Genomic DNA, 24,346 nt, shown 5'->3' on the forward strand with positions numbered 1-24,346 from the left:
CTCCAAAACTTGATAAATTGATTCAAAAATCTTTCCTAATGTAGCATAATTTTGCACATGTTTTTAACTTTTGATACTTGATGAAATTTTTGCTATGAAAATTCCTGAAACAGTGTTGTCTGCTTTACTGATATAGTATTTTTTATTCATATGAATGGCTTTTATAAGTAACATAATCTGCATATAGTTCAGATGACTGATCTGCATTTGCCATGTTGATTTCTAAAATAGTTATTTTTGACGTAATACTTAAGTAATTCATCTTTGTCATGTGCTTTATCGATATCTTATGATCTTTAATTCTGTCTGATAAAAACTGGGAACCGGATATTGATAAATTATGTAATAAAATGGTTACAGTATAACGGGGTGGGATTATATAAATTCGCTTCCTCCCACTCCCTTTCAAGCAATATTTATTAATATGTCTAATTATCCTAAGTTTGATTAGTTACTGTATGCATGTATAACTGATGTTTATATTGCTGTTGTGTATTATTTCTACTTAATTGCTTGAAATAAACCATTTCAAATCAAATCAAAAACATGGTACTTATTGTGTAACTAATGGGTACCTACATGGTACTTTTTTGTCTACTCAATACTTACATGGTACTTGCTGTGTATTTATAATATACCTACTGAGTATTTACATGTTGTGCAAAGGTGTCTCTTCTGGTACTTACCACATGTAAGAACAAGTACAAATAAAGTACCTTGAATTTAAGTCTGCAATTGTTGGATGTTTCATGGTTTTTACCATGAATTTACTACAGAAACTACCCCCTAAGTACAATAAAACTGGACTGTAAAAGAAAGTCAGTCCTATTTCCACTCTAATACACTCTATAAACACTTGGTCTTCTGACCTTACCAAATGAGACAATGCTAACTTGTTGGTAAGGGTAAAGTAACTGCATTGTAAAAACATATTCTGGCCTGATTACTTCTTGATATGATACTTTTTTTAATATGATAGCTACACTTCTGCAGCATACAAAGTGACATCACAATGAAATTTGTTTTTAGTACAAAACAGTAAAAAGGAGCATTCCAAAGAACAGATGTTGATGGCCCGCAGCAGCAGTCACTGACTGCAAGGACCATATTGTTTTCGCAGTTGGAACGATTTTGGCGCCTTTCAGCGCAAATGTGACCCCCACAGCATGCTCGAAAAGTCACCAAAATGTGCACACACCTCGGATAATTGAAATGAATTTTCCACAAAGTCAACGTCACTTAAGGGGTAGTTTATGTGGTAAATTCATGGTAAATACCATGAAACATACGAGTGCAGACCTAAAGGTCAAGGTACTTTATTTGTACTTACCTTGTTCTTATATGTGGTAAGTACCACACAGGACACATTTGCACAACATGTAAGTATATTATAAATACCCAGTATGTGCCACATAAGTATGAACCGAATAGTACCACTTAAATACACAGACAGTACCATGTAAGTACTGAGTAGACACAAAAAGTACCATGTAAGTAGCCAGTAAGTCCCATAAATAGTACCATGTAAATACCATGCAAGTACCCAGTAGTTACACAAAAAGTATCATGTAAATACCACTTAAGTACACTGCAAGTACTCTACTGTAAAAGAAAGCATTAGTGTTTTCTTTGGTTTACTTTCAGATTCTTTACAGTCGATTTTCTGGATTTTAAACTATTTACAAACACACTGGAGTCATCTTATCTTGTTACATGTACGAGAGTAAATGATACCTAAGCTCTCAGTTGATTCTCTCATCCCTTTGCCATAAAAAGGTTACCATGAGTGGGTATGAATGTAGAAAGTCTATTTTAAGGTGTAGGGAGTTCAACAAAAAAATTGACAGAACAGAAACATCACCTCTGCAAGTAAGATTCTTCGAAAGGCATTGGCAATGGCAGCATCAATCCCCACCATATCAAACTCTATGTTGTTCTCATCCAGATGCACAACGTCAATCCTAAAGTTCTGCAAAAACATAGAGGAACATCAGTGTGGAAAAATAAATTCATGCAGAAACTGTCTGTGCTGGTTCAGGGCTACAGGAATTGCCACAAATCACAGCATTTTAAACTAAATTTTCTGGGGTAGGCTGCTTGGGCGATCGAGTCGGTCCTTTATCGATATGGGGCCCTGGAAGTTTGACGGGTTGGGGTCTCCACTGAGGCAATCAGTGGCGGCCCCGGCTAGTCGGCTTCCTCGGTCCCATCGAGGCCTGACCAGAGTTCTTCCAAGGGGGGTGCTTCCTTAGCTCCTCAGGCGATGGGGCCCCTGGGCTGGGGAGGCCTGGGCCCAATGCTGTGGGTGGGTTGGGGGACTGTTGATTTACTACCGGGGTCTGTCTTCCAGCTGTCCCCTCATATAACCATATAACCATTTATTAGGGTGAGGGTGGTGGGGGTCAGACTGCGATGCACCTTGGGGGAAAGAGCTACTTGGCAGTGGCCCCCCTCCCTTGGTTGCTGTATGGAATGTGCCCCCCCCTCTCGGTTTTAATTGCAATTTAAACATCTAGGACCCTTGATGGTGGTGGTGGGGGGGGGGGGCGTGATTGGACATCACTGCCACCAAGCACTGCCTGGAGTGTGGGGGCGGGTCTTTCCTGGGGGGCCCTGACTCGTACCTGGGGCTGGGGGATGATCAGGACTCCTGGGTGGTGGTGGGCCGCCTGTCTGGGGCTTGGGGTTGGGCTTGCACAAACAGTTTGCGTGACTTAAGGAAATGTTTCATATGTTTTAGTCTGAATGCATAAGTAGGCGAGTGTGAATGTTAGTGATAGTATGTCCATGTAGACTTGTTTGTGTGTAAACACTTTTGGAGCCAACGGGTGTGTTTGTAACGTTAAAGTGTGTGTGTGTGTGTGTGTGTGTGTGTATGTGTGGACAGGCCCCGCCCATTTTAGATTCTTCATGCATCTTAACCTGTCAGTTTTGATTATAAAGCTCCAGCAACTTGTTGCTTTCTGACGCTTCATGATCTTACACCCGCTACTATAGTCACCCTTCTACCCCCCCCCCTCTTAATCTGTTATCCCTCTCTTCTTTCCTCCTTTTCTTTTCCGTCCGGTGAAACAAAAATATTTAGAAATATAATTAACATGAATAAAGTTTATCTGAAATTACAAAAGGGGTTTATTTAAATATACATCTGTTGTAAAAGTAAAATATGTCCAACACAAAAGGCTTTCAACTCTCATCTGTTTGCTTAGCTGTTGGACAGCACAGGTAAAAAAAGAAAAAAGTAAACTCAATTTTGTAAACTAAGTTTTTTCAGTTTGATGTTAAACTGCTTTGTTTTACTAAACCCCAAAGCTTGCCCTGTTTGGAATCTGCAACAGTTGGTTCTGAGTAAACAACTTTCCAAGCTGTCATAAATTCAGTTACATGTTAAGAGTGACTCTTTGTACGTAAAGATGTCATCAGAGTAAGATCTGCAAGTAAACTTCTCCACAGCAGACTGGCTGTTACCAGTTACCTGTTAATTTGTAACTTTTGGTTAGAATGGTAGCATATATTGTCCATATTAATGTCACCTCTAATCTTGCAGGAAAATTTCATTGCGCTTTTATGTTTTAACATTTTTCATTGTAATTTTGAGAAAAACAAACGGCAACATAAAAAAAAGAACAAAAACAAAATTTCCAGCACAACAAAGTCCCAGCACATCAGCTAGATACATACATCCAGTACATTACATAGATTATGTCATGGAGAAACAGATTATTCCACTGCTCTTTTGATGCATTTCAGAATGACTGATTGCTATTTAGGAACTACCAACATTCTGGACCAAATATTGAGTTTCCCTGAAAACCTTGAAAATATGAAAAAAAAAAGACATCTTGATTTCAGGCTGACAGAAGTATTGCAAAAAATTCACCCAGTGTTAATCTCTCCGATCAGGCATTCATTCATTCATTTTCTATACCATTTTTCCCTTTCCCTATCCCGACCACTTGTGGGTTAACACCCTGGGCAGGTCGCCAGTGTGTCGCAGGGTAGAATGTCCACAAACACACACCCATTCACTCTCACATTCACACCTAGGGACAATTTAGAGTTGCCATTCAACCTATGAAGCATGTTTTTGGACGGTGGGAGGAAGCCGGAGATACCGGAGAGAACCCACGCATACACAGGGAGAACATGCAAACTCCACACAGAAAGGTCCCCCATTGATGTTGTTTTTCACATCCCCCAGCCGGGACTTGAACCGGGGGCCTTCTTACTGTGAGGCAAGAGCGCTAACCACCGTGCAGCCCTCCGAGCAGGCATTTTAATTTAATAATTTGCAGAGGAAACAAAACTTCTTACCTTCTGAAAGGTCTTCATGTCCCAGCCATCCTGGAATCCAGGGTAGTTTCCAGGGAAGTCTGTTGTGTGGACCTAAAGATTCAGATGATGCTGGGGTTCAGTATGAGCTGCTTTGAAGCATTAACATGCAAAAGTTTATAATAATAATAATAATGGATTGAATTTGTCTGCACTATTCCAGAGGCTCAAAGCACTTACTATGTGTCCTTTATCATTCACTCAACATTCATACTTGGTGATGGTAAGCTACTAATGTGGCCACAGCAGCCCTGGGGCAGACTGACAGAGGCATAGCTGCCTGTATGCGCACTGAAGACACTGTGCCTTTGGTTTATTGTGTCGAGTCCTCCACAATTTACTCTGACAGCTGGATGTGATTTGGTTTTAATCTTTCTACTGTTGTTGTGAACCTTGACATTACATTTAGCATCTCCTGGCTGTGTCCTGGAGTCACCTTGCAGTGAAGATTGCTGCCTTTTCACTCCATTGTTCTGTCTTGCCATGTTGATAGCTTTCTCCAGTGTAAGATCCGGGTCAAGCTACATGCGTGATCTGACAAGTCAATCACGTATCATTAGGTGTCCCGATGCCAGTGTTCTGTATCCAGTTTCATTTTCTTCCAACTTTTTTCTAAGTTGATATTTGAATGTTCAGATGATGTTTTTCTTCACTACGAAAAACGTTACGAAGCCATCCCTCACGCATTGATATGTCCCTCATCAATCTACAGGTATGCTTAGTCAACGCATGACTTCACCATCCATACAGTAAATCGTTGTATTTATTTGATTTTCCTCTGAGCTTGCATACTGGTTGATGGCTATGCCAAATCTTTCAAATCTTGTCCACTTTTCCCATTCTTGCGGTCTTGAATAGGCTCCAGACTGAAGGTGTTGACACTTGCTGCATGTTCTCGTCTGTCGTGTTCAAAGTCGGCTTGATCAGTCGTCTAACAGCTTAACAGGAGTTCTGACACTGTGTCGTGTTATCAAACAGAAAAAACAAGGGATCAACTGCTTACTATTTAGAGTGTTTATTTAAACACAGCGGAACATGCTTTTCACATGGGTTTGTGTGTCTAGTTACGCACCACGCACACTGTTGTGACATCATCCAAAAGCGACCCTGTAGTTCTTTAAGAGATTTCTGTTAAAGCAATCTCATAACACCACAATAACCACACGTATGAAGGTTATTTTACATTGCAGCTTTGTTTCTCCAGTGTCAAAAAAAAAAGGAGAACTTTTATTTGGGGAAAACAGGCTTCTGGCTGATTTAGTCATGCAACGTAAAGTAACAATGAGGTCCAATCAGACATGCAAAGGGGACGCAAGTTTTGCAACCTGCAAAAATAATGACAAGAAGATTATCCGATGGAGAGGAATCACCTTTCACAGGTTAGTGATCACATTTTAATAGAGAAATCAGGCTGGTGGGTGCTAGCATGCTAGTTTGGGCCATCAATGTATATTTATGTTAATGTTTTATGTTTTAATTTAGCGTTTATTACCTCAGAATTTGACAAACATACTGTTTTCAAGACATGTTGGGGTTGCAGTACAGGAATATACTTTACAAGAGGATTTGTAGCCGAAGACTGTATTAGACAAGTTTACTGGCATTCTACTACATTCTAATAACTAAGCAAAACTGCTCTGCTGGTCATTTACACATCTGTATAAAACTGCAGTTAGTGGACTAGTTTAATGACAATTTGTTAATTTATGTGTTTTATTTGAAGAGAGTAAAGTTGACCAATGTTTTGTCACTTATAATAAAAACACATATGAATGTCTTTTATAACAATATCTTGCACTCTCAAATCTATTACAGATTCATCATGGCCAAGATTTACTTTAAAACTCCATAAAACAGAATTTTTTTCATGAACGTATTGGCTGGATTGTTCTTCTGGAAAGTACTCCATCTCAAAGAGTCACAGAGGCCTTCACTCCAGTAAACATTAAAGATCTTGACAGACTCCAGCGACCATCAGATTCAGTAACTGCTATCCTACTGTCAGCAGAACGTTACCTATGACGTGCATTAGGGTTGTGCCGATGGACGATGGTATCGTATCGTGATGGGTGACTGACATCCCGATGGAGAGACACCATCTTGATGCCACGCCCCCGCCATGCTGCGAGTCGACACCATAAGCCGGGGTTACATGTGAAAGATATCTTGACCGGATCAATGGTCGGATTAGAATCCAACCGTGTACATAACAAACGTTCACATGGGTCACACTTTCGGTCGGAATAAATCATTCGCGCAGTAGGGTTTGAGAAACCGGAAGCGGATATCAGTTCCGCCGAGCGGCTATTTATTTCTCAAACTTTATTGAATGTAACAATTCAATACAAAACAATGTTGCCGAGCTGCTTTATACATTTATATGTCAGCTCAGTATTATGCAAGACGATCTTCTAAACATGCTTTTAATAATGTTACGATTATTATGAAACCCCTGTTCGCTCATCGTTTTGTTTTTAATCCGTGTGTGGTCATTGCTTTTTCTGTTGAAAAACGGAGCCGGAAAGAAGCCTGAATTAGCAGTATGCTAACACGGGCTAACAACATTAGCTTTGGGTGGTGCTGCAATCTGCATCTTGGCTGCATGTAAACAAGTGGGAATAACATCAGCCTGTATTTAGTCGGGACACGACTGGATACACAAATCCACGTGATTGTTTGAACGTTTTCTAAGGACTGAGCGGCCTTTCTGCTTTGAAGCTTACACCGCCCCAAAGCGCTGTGTGTGTGCTCACGATCCTCTGCTCAAACACACACTTTTAGACCCGGTTCTGAGTTTGGAAGCCCGTTCCCCTAGAGCTGCGGAACGGATCGCAGTTCTAAATGGTTACATACCGCTCATGTAACAAAGCCCCCCCCCCCCCTCAAACACAAAGCTGTAAGTCCGCGCTCCGCCGGTCCACTTGACTAGTTAAGTGCGGGAGCGGACCATTTCTTTTCTAGTTTGTTTGTTACTTTTTTTGTTAAAGTCACTTCCCTCAGTTTATACTGGATAATCGCGGATGAGTCATTAGTTGGGAAATAAAATAAATAAAGTAATAAAGTAAAATAACAAATAGCAATTATATAAGACCGAAATATTAAAAATAGCCCCCCCCCCCCCCCACACACACACACACGATCCCAATGGTTGACAGAAAACATCGTCAATTGCCAATTTAAGGGACATCGCCCAACCCTAACGTGCATCATATTGCACATCTACACACATCACTGCTGCAAAAGCACAAAGAGCATCAACAGAACACCAAGCTAATCATTTTCAAAGACCTATGAAAACATCTTCAATGTAATTTCTGATTGTAACTGAGATGTGTCTGACATGTATGTAATGTAAAAATAATAAAAAATAATAAAAGTTGCATTTGCTTAATTATTTTTTTCATTCATTTTCTAATCCTTCTTCCTTTCAGGGTCACAGGGCTGCTGGAACCTGTCCCACCCACTTGAAGGGCGAAGGCAGGGGATGAACTGGACTGGTTGCCAGTCTGTCACAGGGCCATAATCACACACCTGTACACACTCACATATGGACAATTGGACACCCATTTTTGGCATGTGAGCATGTGGGCGGCCTTGGTGCAGCGGTAGGGCGGTCGACCCATGATCGTAAGGTTGCACGCCCATGAGTCGAAGTGTCCCTGGGCAAGACACTGAACCCCACCTTGTCTCTGGTGGTAGGCGGGCGCCTGTGTTTGGCAGCGGAGCGGCCACCAGTGTGTGAATGTGTGTGTGACTGGGTGAATGGATCGGTGACTGTAAAAGCGCTTTGTCCTTGTAGGTAGAAAAGCGCTATACAAGTATACGCCATTTACCTTTGAGATGACAATGTCTTAAAGATCTACATACATAGACAGTGAGGTCAATAAGTATTTGATCAGCCCGTGATTTAGCAAGTTCTCCCACCTCGAAAACATGGAGGGGTCTAAAATGTTCATCATTGGTGCATTTCCACAGTGAGAGACAGAATCTGAAGAAACATTCAGAAATCACGTTGTACAATTTTTTTAAAACAATTTATTTGTATATTACTGTGACAAATAAGTATTTGATCACTCAAACAACTTTAATATTTGGTCCAGAAGCCTTTGTTAACAATTTCAGAGGTCAAATGGTTCCTGTAGTTCTTCACTAGGTTTCTACACACTGCAGCAGGGATTTTGGCCAACTCCTCCATACAGATCTTCTTTAGATCTGTCAGGACACGGGGCTCTCGCTGAGCAACACGGAGTTTCAGCTCCCTCCAAAGGTTCTCTATTGGATTTAGGTCTGGAGACTGGCTAGGCCACTCCAGAACCTTGATATGCTTCTTACGGAGCCACTCCTTGGTTTTCTTGGCTGTGTGCTTCGGGTCATTGTCATGCTGAAAGACCCAGCCACGACCCATCTTCAACGCTCTGACTGAGGTAAGGAGATTTTTGCCCAATATCTCACATTACAGAGCCCCCGTTCATCCTCTCCTTAATACAGTGCAGTCGTCCTGTCCCCTGTGCAGAAAAACACCCCCAGAGCATGGGGGGGGGTTTCTTTTTGGTCTTAACTCCATTCGGCGTGTTTGGAGGAAGAAGAAGGAGGAGCATCATCCCAAGAACACCCAGCGGGTGCTAGCTGAACGGCTGTCCACCACCGAGAGCCAAGCGACGGATCACGAGGTCAGTATCGCAGCCATGGAAAGTTCAGTTGCGGGCCTCCAGCTTGAAAATGCTAAGCTACACGCTAAGCTGTTGGATCTCGAGGGAAGATCCAGAAGGAATAATATAAAAATTGTGTGTTTTCCGGAAGGTGAGGAGAAATGGAGACCTACAGAGTTTGTTACAAAACTCATCCCTAAAGTGCTAGGGGACGACAACTTTCAGAAGCCGGTTGTTATCGACAGGGCGCACCGCATCCCGCAACCCAAACCTGCCGACGGCGCTAGACCTCGAACTATTATCGCCAGAGTCCACTTCTATCAAGACAAAGAAAAGATCTTGCGACTGGGGAGACAAACCACGATGGATTTCGAAGGCCACCGGATTTTAATTTTCCGCGACTACACCGCGGAGGTAATGGAGCAACGACGCGGCTTCCGTGAGGTGCTGCAACTGCTGAGGGAAAAGAACGTCCGGCACACGCTGCGGTTCCCGGCAAGACTCCAGGTTCATCACCAAAAAAAAAGTGTAATCATATTACTCCTGATTGTTGTGAAGGTGGTTTATGTTTAAACGTTATTCATTTGTGCTAATTAGGGGCTGTTAGATAGCTTAGGGCATTTGCACTGTTCACATAGCGGCTCCAGATGCGGATGAGGCCAACTCGGCTTCGCTTTGGGAAGCAGTGGGTGGGGTTTGTTTTGGGGATTTGTTCTACGTGTTTGTTGTTGCATGTACCTTTTAACTTAACTAATATTCGTTGTTGTTGCTATACACGCATTTTTGTTTATTTTTTCTGTTGCATTTTCAGCTGCCAGACCAAATGTTCTCTGTGTAGCAGTGATACTGACGATGCCTTCTATGAATAGCACCTTAGAATCCCTATCCCTAGTCTCTTGTAATGTCCGGGGCCTAGGTCGCCCAATTAAGCGTAAAAAAATATTTTCTTATTTGAAGTCATTAAAGCCTGACATTATATTTTTGCAAGAAACCCATGTCTCAGCCACTCAACAAAGAACTCTCCGCGCTAACTGGATTTCACAAGTCTATCAGGCACCCTTTCCATGAAAAGCTAGAGGTGTTGCAATTCTCTTTCGTAAAACTGTACCTTTTCTTCTCCAATCTTCCACAATTGACCCAAATGGCAGATTTATAATCATATCTGGTCATATAAATTCATTCCCCGTGACATTGGTTAATATTTATGGACCAAACATTGATGACTCTGCTTTTTTTCGCAAGGTATTCGATCTTATCCCAGATAATGACACAAGCCACATTCTGATTGGGGGTGATTTCAACTGCTGCCTGGATCCATATTTAGACAGACAATCTTCGGCCCCCCCTCCAAATATTTCTGCGGTTCAAACTGTAAACAACTTGATAAAGTTTAAGAAAGTGGTAGATATTTGGAGACTACAACATCCAAATGATCTGGAGTATTCTTTCTACTCACATGTACATAAATCCTACACGCGGATCGACTACTTTTTAGTTGACGCAGAACTGATCTCCAATATCAGCCACACTAACTACTATGGAATTATATTATCTGACCATAGCCCCGTCAGTCTCAGTTTAAAATTGCCCCTTCATAAGAGGGCTTTCAGTTGGCGCTTTAATCCTCTCTTACTAGAAGACCAGAAATTTAAACAACGCCTAAAAACTGAAATATTGCAGTTCCTTGTGATAAATGACAATGGAGAGGTTAACGACTCAACCATTTGGGAAACCCTTAAAGCCTATATACGAGGATTAGTCATCTCATACGAAGCAACAAATAGTAAAGCCAAACGCGAGAGACTAGAAGAAATTGAGAGAGAACTATTAGCCACGGATCAGATGTACCGAAGTTCAATGCTGCAATCAGATTATAATAAGATTATAAAACTAAAATATGAATACAATGCCATACTGGGGGATCAAATTAGTAAAACACTTTTGAAAATTAAAGGGAAACATTTTGAACTAGGGGACAAGCCACGTAAACAATTGGCAAGACAACTGAAGGGAGAACAAACAAAGAGAGCTATTCATAAAATAAAATCCAAATCTGGCCAATTGCTCACAAATTTAAAAGACATTAATGAGGAATTTAGACAATTCTACACAGATATCTACACCTCAAAGTCAACTGCAACACAGGACGATTATGATCTTTTTTTGATAAACTAAACTTTCCAAAACTGGATCCAATCATAACAGAAAATTTAGACACTGACTTTACTCTCCCTGAGCTGAAAGAAGCTATTAAATCCTTCCCCAATTGCAAGGCACCAGGTCCAGATGGGTTCAGTCAGGAATTCTTCAGGGCCTTTCAGGATGTTTTGGCACCCCCTTTGGTTAAAATGATCCAAAATAGTTTTAAGAACAGAAGACTTCCACCCTCTCTTAATGATGCTAATCTTTGTGTTCTATTAAAAAGAGACAAAGATGAGACTGATCCAGGCAGCTACAGGCCCATCGCACTGTTGAACTGCGACCTAAAAATCATAAATGTTTTAGCAAATCGACTTGCAAAGAATGTAGGAAGCATCATACACCCAGACCAAAGTGGTTTTGTCCCAGATAGATTTTCCTTTTGCAACGTCCGTAAAATTCTAAACATAATGTATGCTAAATATGGAAAGAAAGAGAAGGCAGCCATACTGGCTCTGGATGCTCAAAAAGCTTTCGATATGATAGAATGGCCATATCTCATAGCAACGCTGAAAAATTCGGTTTTGGTGAGGTTTTTACAAACTGGATCAAAATATTATACGCTGGCCCTAGATCCTGTTTTCTCACCAATGGGGATAGATCTAGCCCGTTCACTCTTCAGCGGGGTGTCCGACAGGGGGACCCGCTGTCACCTTTACTGTTTAACATCGCCCTGGAACCCCTCGCTATAGGAATTAGGGAACATCATTGTATTACAGGTATAAAGCTAAACGGAACAGAGACCCGAATTGCTCTCTATGCAGATGACCTCCTGGTCTGTCTTTCAGACCCAGCAACCTCAATTCCGATTCTACTACAATACATGAATTCTTTTGGGAAGATCTCCGGATATAACATAAATTGGGAGAAGAGTGAGTTTATACCATTAGCTGGCCATTTTACAAATACTTTTCTGAACAACTTACCCTTTAGGATAAAAAATGACTGCTTCACTTACCTGGGACTCAAACTTGTAGCCACAAAAGTATTTAAAATATGGAATTGACATTATGATTAAATTCTGTGTCAAAAACATTTGTTCCCATAACACTGTAAAGTCCTATTTCCGATTTCCTCAGGAAATGTCATTCAGAAATGTGTTATTTTTTTGTTTTTTTGTATTAAGGACACGTCAGCTGTAAGTCATGTGACTGACGGTACCGGGGCCTGATTTGACAAAGGGGACCAAAGTAAGGGGGGGGGGGGGGGGGGGGGGGGGGGGGGGGGGCAGCGCATCCTGTCGTGACGGGGGAAAACTTCAGGGAGTCTACGAGAGACCTGAGGAGAAAAAGAAAAAAGAAGCGCATCTAACGCCCGAGGCATCGGATTCCGTTTTGGGGATTTATTTCTGTTTGGACAAACTTGGACAGTCAACCCTTGGGTGAGAGGATTCCTTTTTTCGTTTGGCTATCGTTTCATTGGGAAGAATGCCTACGTGTCTGGAGTGGGAGTGACCGTGAACTTTGAAAAGGAAGACGCTACAGCACGGACATTAACGGGACATTTAAAGAAAACAAATCGGTTTTGAGAGACTAAGGATTATTATATTATTTGGGTTTTTCTATGGTTTGGTTTACTTGTGTTATATAAAAGAATTTGAATAACAAAGAGGAAAAACTGTTATGTGTAAATATATCAATTTAAAGAAACTTATTACCCTAAAAAACGTAATGAGCACTATAAATAAATAGATGATCGTTACATATGGTGGCCAGTATGGGGAAAGATTTTTTTTGATATGTGTACATGTTTTGTTGAAAAATCATGGAAAGTAGAACAAGTGCGGGTTTGAGTGGCTTGTACAATCCAGATGCTTTGAAAGATCATGAGTCTGTTGATCCGGATTTTACTGTTGGTCAATTTGTAACCATAAGAGAGAAATCTCCAAGTGAAATAACATCTATGTTGGGTTCATTATATTTAGATGATGAAGAGGATGAAAATGAATGTATCGCTCCTGAAGACATCAGACACCGGAAAGCTAAACTACTAACCAATGTTGAGGTTGTTCATGTTAATGCGGATGATGATGGTGCTAATGCAGTGGATGAGCAACAGTATAGAAGATCAAAGGATCAGTAGGAGCAGAACATAAAAGCTGACCTAAACTGTGTAACCCATGAAGTTGTTGCTTTAAAAGAGCAGGTCCATAACTTAGAAGTAAGACTGAGGGATTCCATTACAAGTTCTTTCAATCGAGAAAGTAATATATATAATATATATAATATATATATAATATATATTGATGTTTGTTTTGCAAAAAATGGAAAATAACCTTATTTCTAAGGTAGAAAAACTGGAAAAAGATGTGGTGAACTGTATGTTAAGGGATTTGAAATGGAAAAACCAACTTAAAAATATTAAGGCAGAGAGCACTCCCATTGCCCAAAGGTCCATAGCCATTTCTACTGAATTACAGTATTCAACTCTTTCTGATGAACCTCGTCTTTTAGTGCCTAGTCAGCCTGGTGCAACCCATTTCTACTCCACTCCTACAGTACACAGTCAGCCTGGTGCGACCCCTTTCTACTCCACACCTCCGGTTCGCTTAGACTTTCCCACTTTTGGAACCTCCAGTGAATCTTCAGATGTTGTCAGTTTCATAGAGCAATGCGAAAACTATTTAGACATACGACCATTGTCCAACCATGAATTGATGGGAGCCCTGTCTGCAGTACTGAAAGGACCCGCTCTTAGTTGGTGGAAAGCCACAAAACATCAAATACATGACTGGACGTCTTTTAAAAATGCATTTATGGCTGCCTTTCTCCCTGCTGACTATTTAACAGAAGTAGAGGAGAAATTGAGGACCACAGTCCAAAAGCCAGATCAGTGTCTGAGAGACTTTGCATATGATTACAGAGCTCTATGTCTTAAGTGGAAGCGGGACATGTCAGAAGAGGAGGTTGTGCGACGCATACTAAACAACATCAATCCAAAAGTGGCAGGATGTCTGAGGGGAACGGTCTCTACAGTTGCACAACTTGTGAAAATTGGAGCCGTGGTTGAAAAGGACTGTACGGGAGCAAAAGATTATTGGCAGAGAGTTCATGCTAATTCTGACAGATTCCCTAAAAAACCTCCTGACAGAAAAGCTAACCAAAAGGGGACAGTAGGTGTCACTGTAGTTCCACAACATACCATTAGAGAGCCAAACCTCTTAATGGTCCCTGTTTCAATCCGAGGGATGCAAGTGGAAGCAGTGGTTGACACTGGTAGTACCTTTACTCTAATGAGAGAGAGCTTGTGGAACCAGTTGACAGGTCCTGAAGAAATATTTCAACTTACAGAAAGACAAAGGTTCGTTATGGCTGATGGAACCGTTCACCAGGAGTTGGGCCATAAGACTATGTCTAGAGTGGCATCAGGATCAATGGACAATAAATGTGCATGTGATGGAAGACCGCCACTTGGCTTTTCCTCTAGTGCTTGGACTGGATTTTCTATCAAAGTCGGGGGCAATTCTTGATATGTCCCGAAACACTTATGGAGTGAAAACAGATCATGGTTATAAGTTCCATGCATTTCTTCATCAGACAGGTGATTTCAGGGAGTGGAAAAAATCCACCATCTCCTCTTGCCTTTCTCCTGTTAGTCTCTACTATGCACTCCAACCGGGGGAGTTTCCTCCTTGTTGGTCGGTTGTGACTGCCACAGACATGGTTCAAACCTGTGACACTGATAACCCTGACAGTTCCAGACTTCTACATAAATTGGTGGAGGACTGGCCAACAGTTACTTTTGGCATTCTTGGGAAAACCACTGTAGAAAAACACACAATCTTCTTACAAGATGAAATCCCAGTGAGATCAAGAGCATATCGGGTTTCTCCTTTCAAAAAAAATATAATCGAGGAACATGTGGCTAAAATGTTGAAAGATGGCATAATTGAACCATCACAATCAGCCTGGTCCTCTTCTGTAGTCCTTGTAGACAAGCCTGATGGATCCTATAGGTTTTGTGTTGACTACAGAAGAGTAAATGCCAAGACCTTGCCTGATGCTTATCCCATGCCCCTCATTCATGACATCTTGGAATCTATGGATGGTGCATCCTGGTTCAGCACTTTGGATTTGCAATCAGGATATTGGCAGGTGGCTATGGATGAACAGAGTAAGCCATAAACAGCTTTTATAACTTCTATTGGACTTTTCCAGTTCAAATACATGCCATTTGGATTACGTAATGCGGCAGCCACTTTCCAACGGCTTATGGAAAAAGTGTTAGGAGAACTAAAAGGGAAGTTGTGTTTTGTATATATTGATGACATCATTGTTTATTCTAAAACACAAGAAGACCACCTGAAAGACTTGGCAGAAGTGTTTCACAGACTCCATAGGGCCAACCTCAGTCTCAACATGGAGAAATGTCATTTCTTTAAAAAACAGTTAAGATTTATTGGTCATGTTGTTTCAGGAGAAGGAGTAGCAGCCGATCCAGCGAAAACACAAGCAATCGCAGAGTTTCCAGTACCAACTGATATAAAATCGCTTCAACGTTTTCTGGGGCTTGCAGGCTGGTATCATAAATTTATTGCAAATTTTTCTGATATTGCGGCTCCTCTTAATCACTTGAAGAAGAAGGGGGTAGAGTGGCACTGGTCTACCGAATGTCAAGCTAGTATGGATGCTTTAAAAAAAGCTCTAACCTCACCACCCATACTAGCACGGCCAGATATGTCACTTCCCTTTCAGGTTCATACAGATGCCAGTGAGGTGGGCCTTGGGGCTATTCTCTCACAGGAGACAAAAGATGGAGAACGTGTTATTGCGTATGCTTCCAGAGGGCTTCGAGGGCCTGAAAGAAATGATTCTACCTCAGAAAAGGAATGTTTGGCTGTTGTCTGGGCGGTTGAAAAATGGCGACACTATCTTGAAGGGAAGGAGTTTTCTGTCTACACAGACCATGCTGCATTGTCGTGGGCGTTCAATTGTCCTAAAACAACCTCTCGCTTGACGCGCTGGATTTTACGGTTGCAACAGTTCCACTTCAAGGTCCTCTATAGAAAAGGTTGCCTCAATGTTGCACCAGATGCATTGTCTCGAGGATATACACCCTTGATAATAAAGCCATCTCCTTGCTTTGCTGTCACCCTGAAGAGTCCTTCAGATCTGCCAACCAGTTTAGCAGAAATCGCTCAAGCACAAGATCATGACCCAAAACTTAATGAAATGAAACTGACTCAAAGTGACATCAACACTTCTCCCCAAAGGATCAGTTTTGCAGAACATCAGGGTGTTCTGTATCGCAGAATTCCCTTGCAGAACCAAGGAGAACGGTTCCAATTGGTAGTGCCTCAGGCCTTAGTCCCAGTGTTTCTCCGTTACTTTCATGATGATCCTTTGGGAGGCCATCTTGGACGCCTGAAAACCCTCCTGAAGATCCTGGATGTAGCTTGGTGGCCAAGCGTACGCAAAGATGTCTGGGAACACACCAATAAATGTGAAACTTGCCAAAAGTACAAACCTGGCAATTGCAAACCTTCGGGTTGATTACAAAACATCACAGTCAACAAACCTGGAGAGATGCTCGGAATAGATCTCATGGGGCCTTTCCCCAGGAGCAAGAAGTCAAACGTATTTCTTCTTGTGGTGGTTGACTACTATTCAAAGTGGGTTGAATGGTTACCCTTAAGAGACAGTAAAACACCACGAATTATCAAGATTCTGATAGAGGAAATATTCACTAGGTGGGGCGTTCCTCAATATCTGGTGTCTGACCAAGGTCCTCAGTTTACTAGTAGTCTTTTAATTGACCTTTGTAATACATGGGGGGTTGTGCAGAAGTTAACAACTAGTTATCATCCACAAACCAACCTCACCGAACGTGTAAACACAACATTGATGACCATGATTGCATCCTTTGTTGGCCAACATCCCCATGCTTGGGATCATTGGTTACCCGAGTTTCGTTTTGCTATTAACACCGCCCAACAAGAAACCACAGGAAAGACCCCAGCTGAGCTGGCTCTGGGACGTAATCTTTATGGCCCTCTGCAGAGACTGATTTACAAACCACCTTCTCCCCAACAACAAGTAACCTACAATCTAGTTGAAAGACAACAACAACTGGCTGAGGAGGTTAAACGGAGAGTGGGTGTGCACCAGGCTAGAAATGCTAAGTATTATAATACCCGTAGAAAAGATGCGCACTTTCTGCCGGGAGACTTAGTCTGGGTCAGGTCACATCCTATTTCTAAAGCTACTGAAAAGTTTTCAGCAAAGTTAGCGCCGAAGTGGGAAGGACCAGCAAAAATAATAAAGAAATTAGGGCCAATCAATTACAGAGTTGTTTGGGGAGACCCACAAAAGAAAGAAGATACGGTAAATGTGGTAAACCTAAAGACCTATCATGGTGTTTTCCCTTAAAAGCCTTTGGCTGAAGGGGGGGGGTTTATGTAGCCACAAAAGTATTTAAAATATGGAATTGACATTATGATTAAATTCTGTGTCAAAAACAATTGTTCCCATAACACTGTAAAGTCCTATTTCCGATTTCCTCAGGAAATGTCATTCAGAAATGTGTTGTTATTTTTTTGTTTTTTTGTATTAAGGACACGTCAGCTGTAAGTCATGTGACTGACGGTACCGGGGCCTGATTTGACAAAGGGGACCAAAGTAAGGGGGGGGGGGGAGCAGCGCATCCTGTCGTGACGGGGGAAAAACATCAGGGAGTCTACGAGAGACCTGAGGAGAAAAAGAAAAAAGAAGCGCATCTAACGCCCGAGGCATCGGATTCCGTTTTGGGGATTTATTTCTGTTTGGACAAACTTGGACAGTCAACCCTTGGGTGAGAGGATTCCTTTTTTCGTTTGGCTATCGTTTCATTGGGAAGAATGCCTACGTGTCTGGAGTGGGAGTGACCGTGAACTTTGAAAAGGAAGACGCTACAGCACGGACATTAACAGGACATTTAAAGAAAACAAATCGGTTTTGAGAGACTAAGGATTATTATATTATTTGGGTTTTTCTATGGTTTGGTTTACTTGTGTTATATAAAAGAATCTGAATAACAAAGAGGAAAAACTGTTGTGTGTAAATATATCAATTTAAAGAAACTTATTACCCTAAAAAACGTAATGAGCACTATAAATAAATAGATGATCGTTACATACTGACCAGAAATCCAGAAGAGCTCTTCAAATTAAATTTAACAGAGGCCCTAGAAAAACTTAAGGCTGATATTGAGACCTGGAAATTACTGCCCTTGTCCATGATTGGCAGGGTGAATGCAATTAAAATGGTCAGCTTGCCTAGGTTTCTGTATCTGTTTCAAAATTTACCAATTTATTTGAATGCATCTTTTTTCAAAAAAGTGGACGCAATAATACTGCCATTTATTTGGGGCTACAAAGCCTACAGAATATCTAAGGCTCACCTGCAGAAACCATCTAGAGATGGTGGCCTGGGTCTGCCAGACTTCAGACACTACTACTGGGCAGCTAATGCCAGGGCTCTCACCTACTGGAAGTGTGAGTATTCTGATGTGGAGACTAATCCCTTATGGGTGCAGCTGGAAGCTAACACTGCAGGGAAGTCCTCACTCCCAGCCCTTTTGTTCTCAAGCTCTGCCCCAATATCCAAAATACACCACCAAAATTTCATTCTAAAAAATTCCCTTCGCATCCTACACCAAATGAAAACAGCATGCCAGGCTCCTTGTGCCTCAATGCAGGCTCCCATATGCCAAAATAATGTATTCACCCCCGGTCAACAAGATGGAGCATTCACCATCTGGAAAGAGAAGGGCATTAGATCTTTTTCAGATCTGTTTATTGATGGCCATTTTGCTTCATTTACATTGCTTAGTTCCAGGTAAAGCATTCCCAAGTCCCATTTCTTTCATTACCTTCAGGTCAGACACTGTGCCAGGGCGTGGTGTCCAAGCCTTGACCTCCCAACTACACACCCCTTCTATGAGCACCTCTCACTTCCCCCTGACTCCAAGCGGATCTTATCTAAATTTGTTTCTTGCTTCTCTACTGTGGTCCCCTCTGACTCGATTAGAGATGCTTGGGCTAGAGATTTGAACTGTGAGGTACCTGAGGGTTTCTGGAATGAGGCACTGTCTAAAATTTACCGCTGCTCCATCAGTTCCAGACTCAGGTTGATTCAGTTTAAGGTTCTGCATAGACTGCATTATTCCAAAACGAAGCTGAACAAAATCTTTCCAGCTGTCTCGGCTACCTGTGATAGGTGTAAAACATCAGAAGGTACGCTGGGTCATTTATTCTGGTTTTGTCCATCGTTGTGCAGTTTCTGGAGTAAGATTTTTAAATGCTTTCCTGATGCATATGATAAAGATATTCAGCCCAATAGCCACCTGGCCATCTTTGGATGTTCTTCAAAAACTTCCCATTTGCCACAACATATACAGACAGCGCTACAGTTGGGAATGGTGGTGGCCAAAAACTTATTCTTCTAAACTGGAAATCAACAACTCCTCCCTCCTTTGAACACTGGCTGGCTGAGATCATATATGCCATTGGGCTAGACAGGCTGAGGCCCTGCAGATTTGGTTCACAGTTAGAGCTGTGACGGTGTTGGATTTCTGATCACCGCGGTGATGAACCACCAGGGGGCGCGTAGTCGCAGTTAACCGCAGCCCCCCCAAATAAAAAACAAAATCCCCCGGCGGCTGCATCGGAAATAAATAAATACTATTAAAACGTACTATTCTTTATTAACAAACAACAACTAACTAATACCTATCTAACTAATGACTTAACTATGTAGGTGTTGTAGATTGACTGTGACTGTGTCAACGTGCTGCGTCTTGTGTAGGACTGGGAGGAGGAAGCGCGCACATGTGTGTTGGGGGTGCGTGTTTCTTCTGCTCTCTAGCTCAGTGTTTTTCAACCTTTTTTGAGCCACGGCACACTTTAACCTTGACAAAAATCCCGCGGCACACCAGCACCCCCCCCCCCCCCAAAAAAAAAGCAGAAACTCAGTCTGTTTTGATCTGAGCCGGGGAAAAGGCCAATAGTTCGATGGCGCCTCGAAAAGCGGAAACACTTTTCAAGTTGGTGGCCATGAAATCTTTATACCGGGTCAGTCCAAATTGCAGTCCTTCAGACTTCAGTTTTACCCAAAACACAAAGGACAAGTTCGAACCAGTTTTGATAATTGATCCAGAACTAAGAACGGTCTACTGCACGGCGCGACGTTCTGTGAAGGAATCAAACCATATAGACCCGCTGAACACTAGAATCTCAGCAACGGAAACAATTCAAAACGCTACGGTACTGGGGCACATAGAGCCTTGTACGAGCACTTAGTAGACTTACATTCTTCACTCCGAACTCCTCTAGAACCACCAGATTCCTGATCTCCTCCACGTTACTGCCGGTGGCCGCCATGATAGTTTCTTCTTCTTTGGCAAGCGGTGCGCTCCGGTGTAGGTACCATCACCGTCGCCCCCTACCTCAGCCTCTGTATAGAGTGATATTTATGCCACTACGTTGCAGACAAAACGTTCTAAGTTCCAAATTAAAATATTAAATATTTACTTTCAACCTTTTTTTTTTTGCTCTCAATTTTTTTGCTTTCACATTTTTTTGCATTCAAAATTTGTATTTTTGGTTTCAAAACCTTTTTTTTTTCAAATTCCTTTTTTTTTTTGCTTTAAAACAAATGTTTTTTCATTTTTTTCATATTGTAGCGACCTGGGGGGTTGGCCCTGCCTTCAGCCCCAAAGGCTCATGGGAAGTGGGGAGCTTTAAGGTGAAACCTTGGCTGTGTCCGAATTCCTACCCTAATCCCTAACTACTAAAACCCTATAAAGTGCGGCACTATATAGTTCTCTGAATTTTCAAAGCAATTCGGACACCCGTGCTCACTACTTTTCTCTTTTGGGTGTTGTTCATGTGGCGCTTGACACGGAAACAAAGTGGCGCATTAACGCCACCACCTGGTGTGGAGGCGAACTACTTCTATATAACGCAGAGAATGACACTTATTTGTCAAAATAAAAACATAATAAATATGAACATTTTTACAAAGACTATTTATGAATCTGCTGTGTTCTGATCATGGAAAACGTGGCTGATATATAAATAGTAAAATTACAAACACATTGGTGACTATATAATGTATTTGTTCAGAAATAAACCCTCAAGTCATTAGTCCATGGCAACGTTTATTTTTGTGTCGCTGAACGATTTACGGGCTCTTGCGAGGAAGCATTTTTTTCAGTAGTTTTCTCTTCTAACTTACTGAAAATAGCTTTGAATATGAAGCTGTCCGTGTTCCTGTTGGCAATAATTCAACCGTTTTTTGTGAGATCAAACCAGAAACGAGCAGATATGCAGCATCACAGGACAGCAAGGAGGAGAAGCAGACGTCTCAGAAGATTTCCTCTGGATGCCCTGGCCAGACATGAACAACTTGTGAGTTAAACTTAAAGTTTTTTTTTTAGTTAAACTTAAGCATTTGTCACTAATTGTGCTCAAGGTTACACAATCTGCTGGGTAAGAGTTTAACATTATTTTTCAACATTGGATTTTGAGTTGTATAGTCTAACTACATGAAACACTTGTGAATTCAAAATTTAGTATTTTTTATTCAGTTTTAAACCATATCACTTGTTTAAAACAAAAATACTTTCATTTATTAAATACTTTCATTTTTCACCCAGTAAAAAGAAAAACGATATTTTCCAGCATTTAAAAATACTTCATAAACTAAAATGTAAGACATCAAAAATAAATAGAAACATTCAAAAAATGAGATTTCATTTCCTCAATGAAATACATTAATGTTCCATTTTACAGGGTCTTCCACGTCTCTACTGCTTTGCAAACATAAAGGTTTCTGTCCTGGCCCTTTACGCTGACAGTCAGCCCGACACAAGACCGGATTTTCGGCAGGACCATCAAGCATCTGGTGGAGCAGCTTCGGGGTTCCTCACACTCTGGGGGGACAAGAGACTGAGGTCCTGGTGTTTTTTTTTTCTGGCTGGCGTGTGGCACATCTTACAGTGTGGTAGCCAGGGCCTTTGACATGACACGGTCCACTGTGAGTGACGTTGTCCACAGGACGGCAGACCGCATCATCCAGCTGATGAGCAGGGTCATCCAACTTCCCAGTGGGAATGAACTGCCATTAGTCACCTCTGGTTTTTTAGCAGCTTGCTTGGTCTTCCACCTTCCAAAACGTCGAGGGGAGCATCGATGGCTGCCACATAAGAATAAAGGCCCTAAAAGAAAATGCAGCTTGTTATTTTAACAGGAAGCTTTTTATTCCATTCAAATACAGGCTGTATGTGACTCTAATCCCAAATTTATAAATATTTTTGTTGGGAATCCAGGATCAGTCCATAATTCACAGGTTCTACGTAAAAGCCCAATTTATGTAAATGAAGGATCCTTTTGGGTGATGGTGGGCATCTCTGCATTGCATATCCCATCACGCTCCTGACACCCTACAGGGAACCCATGAGGAATGCGGTTGAGGCCCGTTACAACCAGCACCACTCCAGAACACGGTCTATGGTGGTGACAGAGAATTTGGCATTTTAAAGATGAGGAGGAGAGCAATATTTCTGGGGGCACTGGGAGTAAAACCAAGCTTTGCAATGAAAATTATTGCCTTAAGTTCAATTCTGCACAATCTGTGCATCAGCAAAGGAGACTGCTTGGAACCACAGATGTTGAGCCACAGCAGGACGACACCAGGGACATGCAGGACGAGCAGAGTGGCGTCCGTCTGCGAGGACAAATCTCTGCCTTACTTTCAGCTCCAACTGTGACACACATGACTCTGGAGGACCACAATTATTGTTAACATGTGTAAAAATAAATGTTAACATATAAAACGAAATTGTAAATATGTACATTTGATATTTATATGAAAATCCTTTTGAGATTGTTAAAAATGGCTCAGATTTAAATAATACATGTAAATTATTCATTTTTGTTAATGCATTTATTAAACAAATTGGAAAAACAATGGCAACATTACATTTTTTTAACAATATTTTCAACTAAAGTAAGCTTAACAGACTCTCCTGTCGCTCTTCCTCCCTTCTTGCTCTTTCCTCCTCTCCTCTCCTCTTTCAACAAAAACCTTTACCCCAATATGACAACGATTAACCGTTTATTGACAAATAAAGACAAATCTGATCATGATCAAGTGGGATCTCGTACTCCCATCCAGCACAAGCTTGCCTGAAAACAAACAGGCTATCTTTCTCCATCCACAGATGGATCAGATTTTCCTCATCCTCGTCTGTCCCTACATATATAAACACATTTAAAACATGTGTTAATAACTTATGACTACGGTTAGAAGTCACTGCTTTTTGATGTAATATCTAGCGTTTGTTTTTAGCCTTCGGCGCTAATTCGTGTTAGCTTTAGCATTACCGAAATTGATGAGCTTCAAAACAATGTAGATTGTCAATTGAGGAATATAACATATTAAACACATCATCTTACGTATTTACAAATATATTTTACAACAGATACAAGATACTTTTTAATATACTTACATGTTTCGGTTGTTTTCCTTGCGCAATCGGCTGCCATTTTCGAATAATTCAAACGCAATGCATTGTGGCTCATACGCATTGCATTCTGGTCCGAACGCAGTGCATTCTGGTCAATATTCGCCAATTGAGTGAGCATCGATCCACACTGGTTTTTTGTAGAGACTTCTGGGAAATTTCTAGTGCACAAGATTTTTGAACTGTAGATTCGGACAACCCTACAAAATGGCGACCACACTAAATAGTGCCCTATATAGGGGTTAGGGCGGTAATTCGGACACAGGGCAAGACTAAATCCAAAGCAGTGATGAGCAACAGAGATCAGAGCCTCTGAACTCTGCCTTCACCAAGCAAAAGTCATATGTTAGCCGCGTTAGTTTAACACTGGACTGACACAGACCAGACCACACATTAGTCTCACGTCTATGGTTTATTATTTTTTCCCTGTCGTGATTAGAGTTCTGTTTCTGTTTCCTGTTTTACTTTGAAGGTTCTTCCTGCCTGTCTTAGTTTTGAGTTTGACTTCCCTGGTTCCAATCTCCCCTGATCGGTTTCACCTATGTCTCGTCAGTCTTCTTTGTAAATGTGTCTTGTCACTGCCTTCCTCTATGCTGGTCCATGCTGTCTGCTTCCCTGTTTGCCAGTTAACTCCGATAGTTGTTGTTTTTGGTTCCCCTGCT

The 24,346-nt window shown here is 41.5% G+C and overlaps 1 protein-coding gene across 3 annotated transcripts in view; it reads right to left on the minus strand.

Moving 5' to 3' along the window:
• The window catches only part of polr1c (RNA polymerase I subunit C), a 36,465-nt gene extending 15,855 nt beyond the window's left edge, over window positions 1-20,610 (minus strand). For 2 of the 3 annotated variants that reach the window (XM_023963197.1, XM_023963199.1), the window contains exons 1-3: window positions 20,467-20,610; window positions 4,315-4,386; window positions 1,862-1,969 (exon numbers count right to left, since the gene is read on the minus strand). In XM_023963197.1, the coding sequence (XP_023818965.1) occupies window positions 1,862-1,969; window positions 4,315-4,386; window positions 20,467-20,538 (252 nt within the window). In that variant the 5' untranslated portion in view covers window positions 20,539-20,610. The remainder of the gene's footprint in view (window positions 1-1,861; window positions 1,970-4,314; window positions 4,387-20,466) is intronic. The other variant, XM_023963198.1, reaches the window with a different exon arrangement.
• Window positions 20,611-24,346: the final 3,736 nt, after the last annotated feature.

The sequence above is a fragment of the Oryzias latipes genome, chromosome 15 (genome assembly GCF_002234675.1).
Source record: "Oryzias latipes chromosome 15, ASM223467v1".
Taxonomy (NCBI): Eukaryota; Metazoa; Chordata; class Actinopteri; order Beloniformes; family Adrianichthyidae; genus Oryzias; species Oryzias latipes.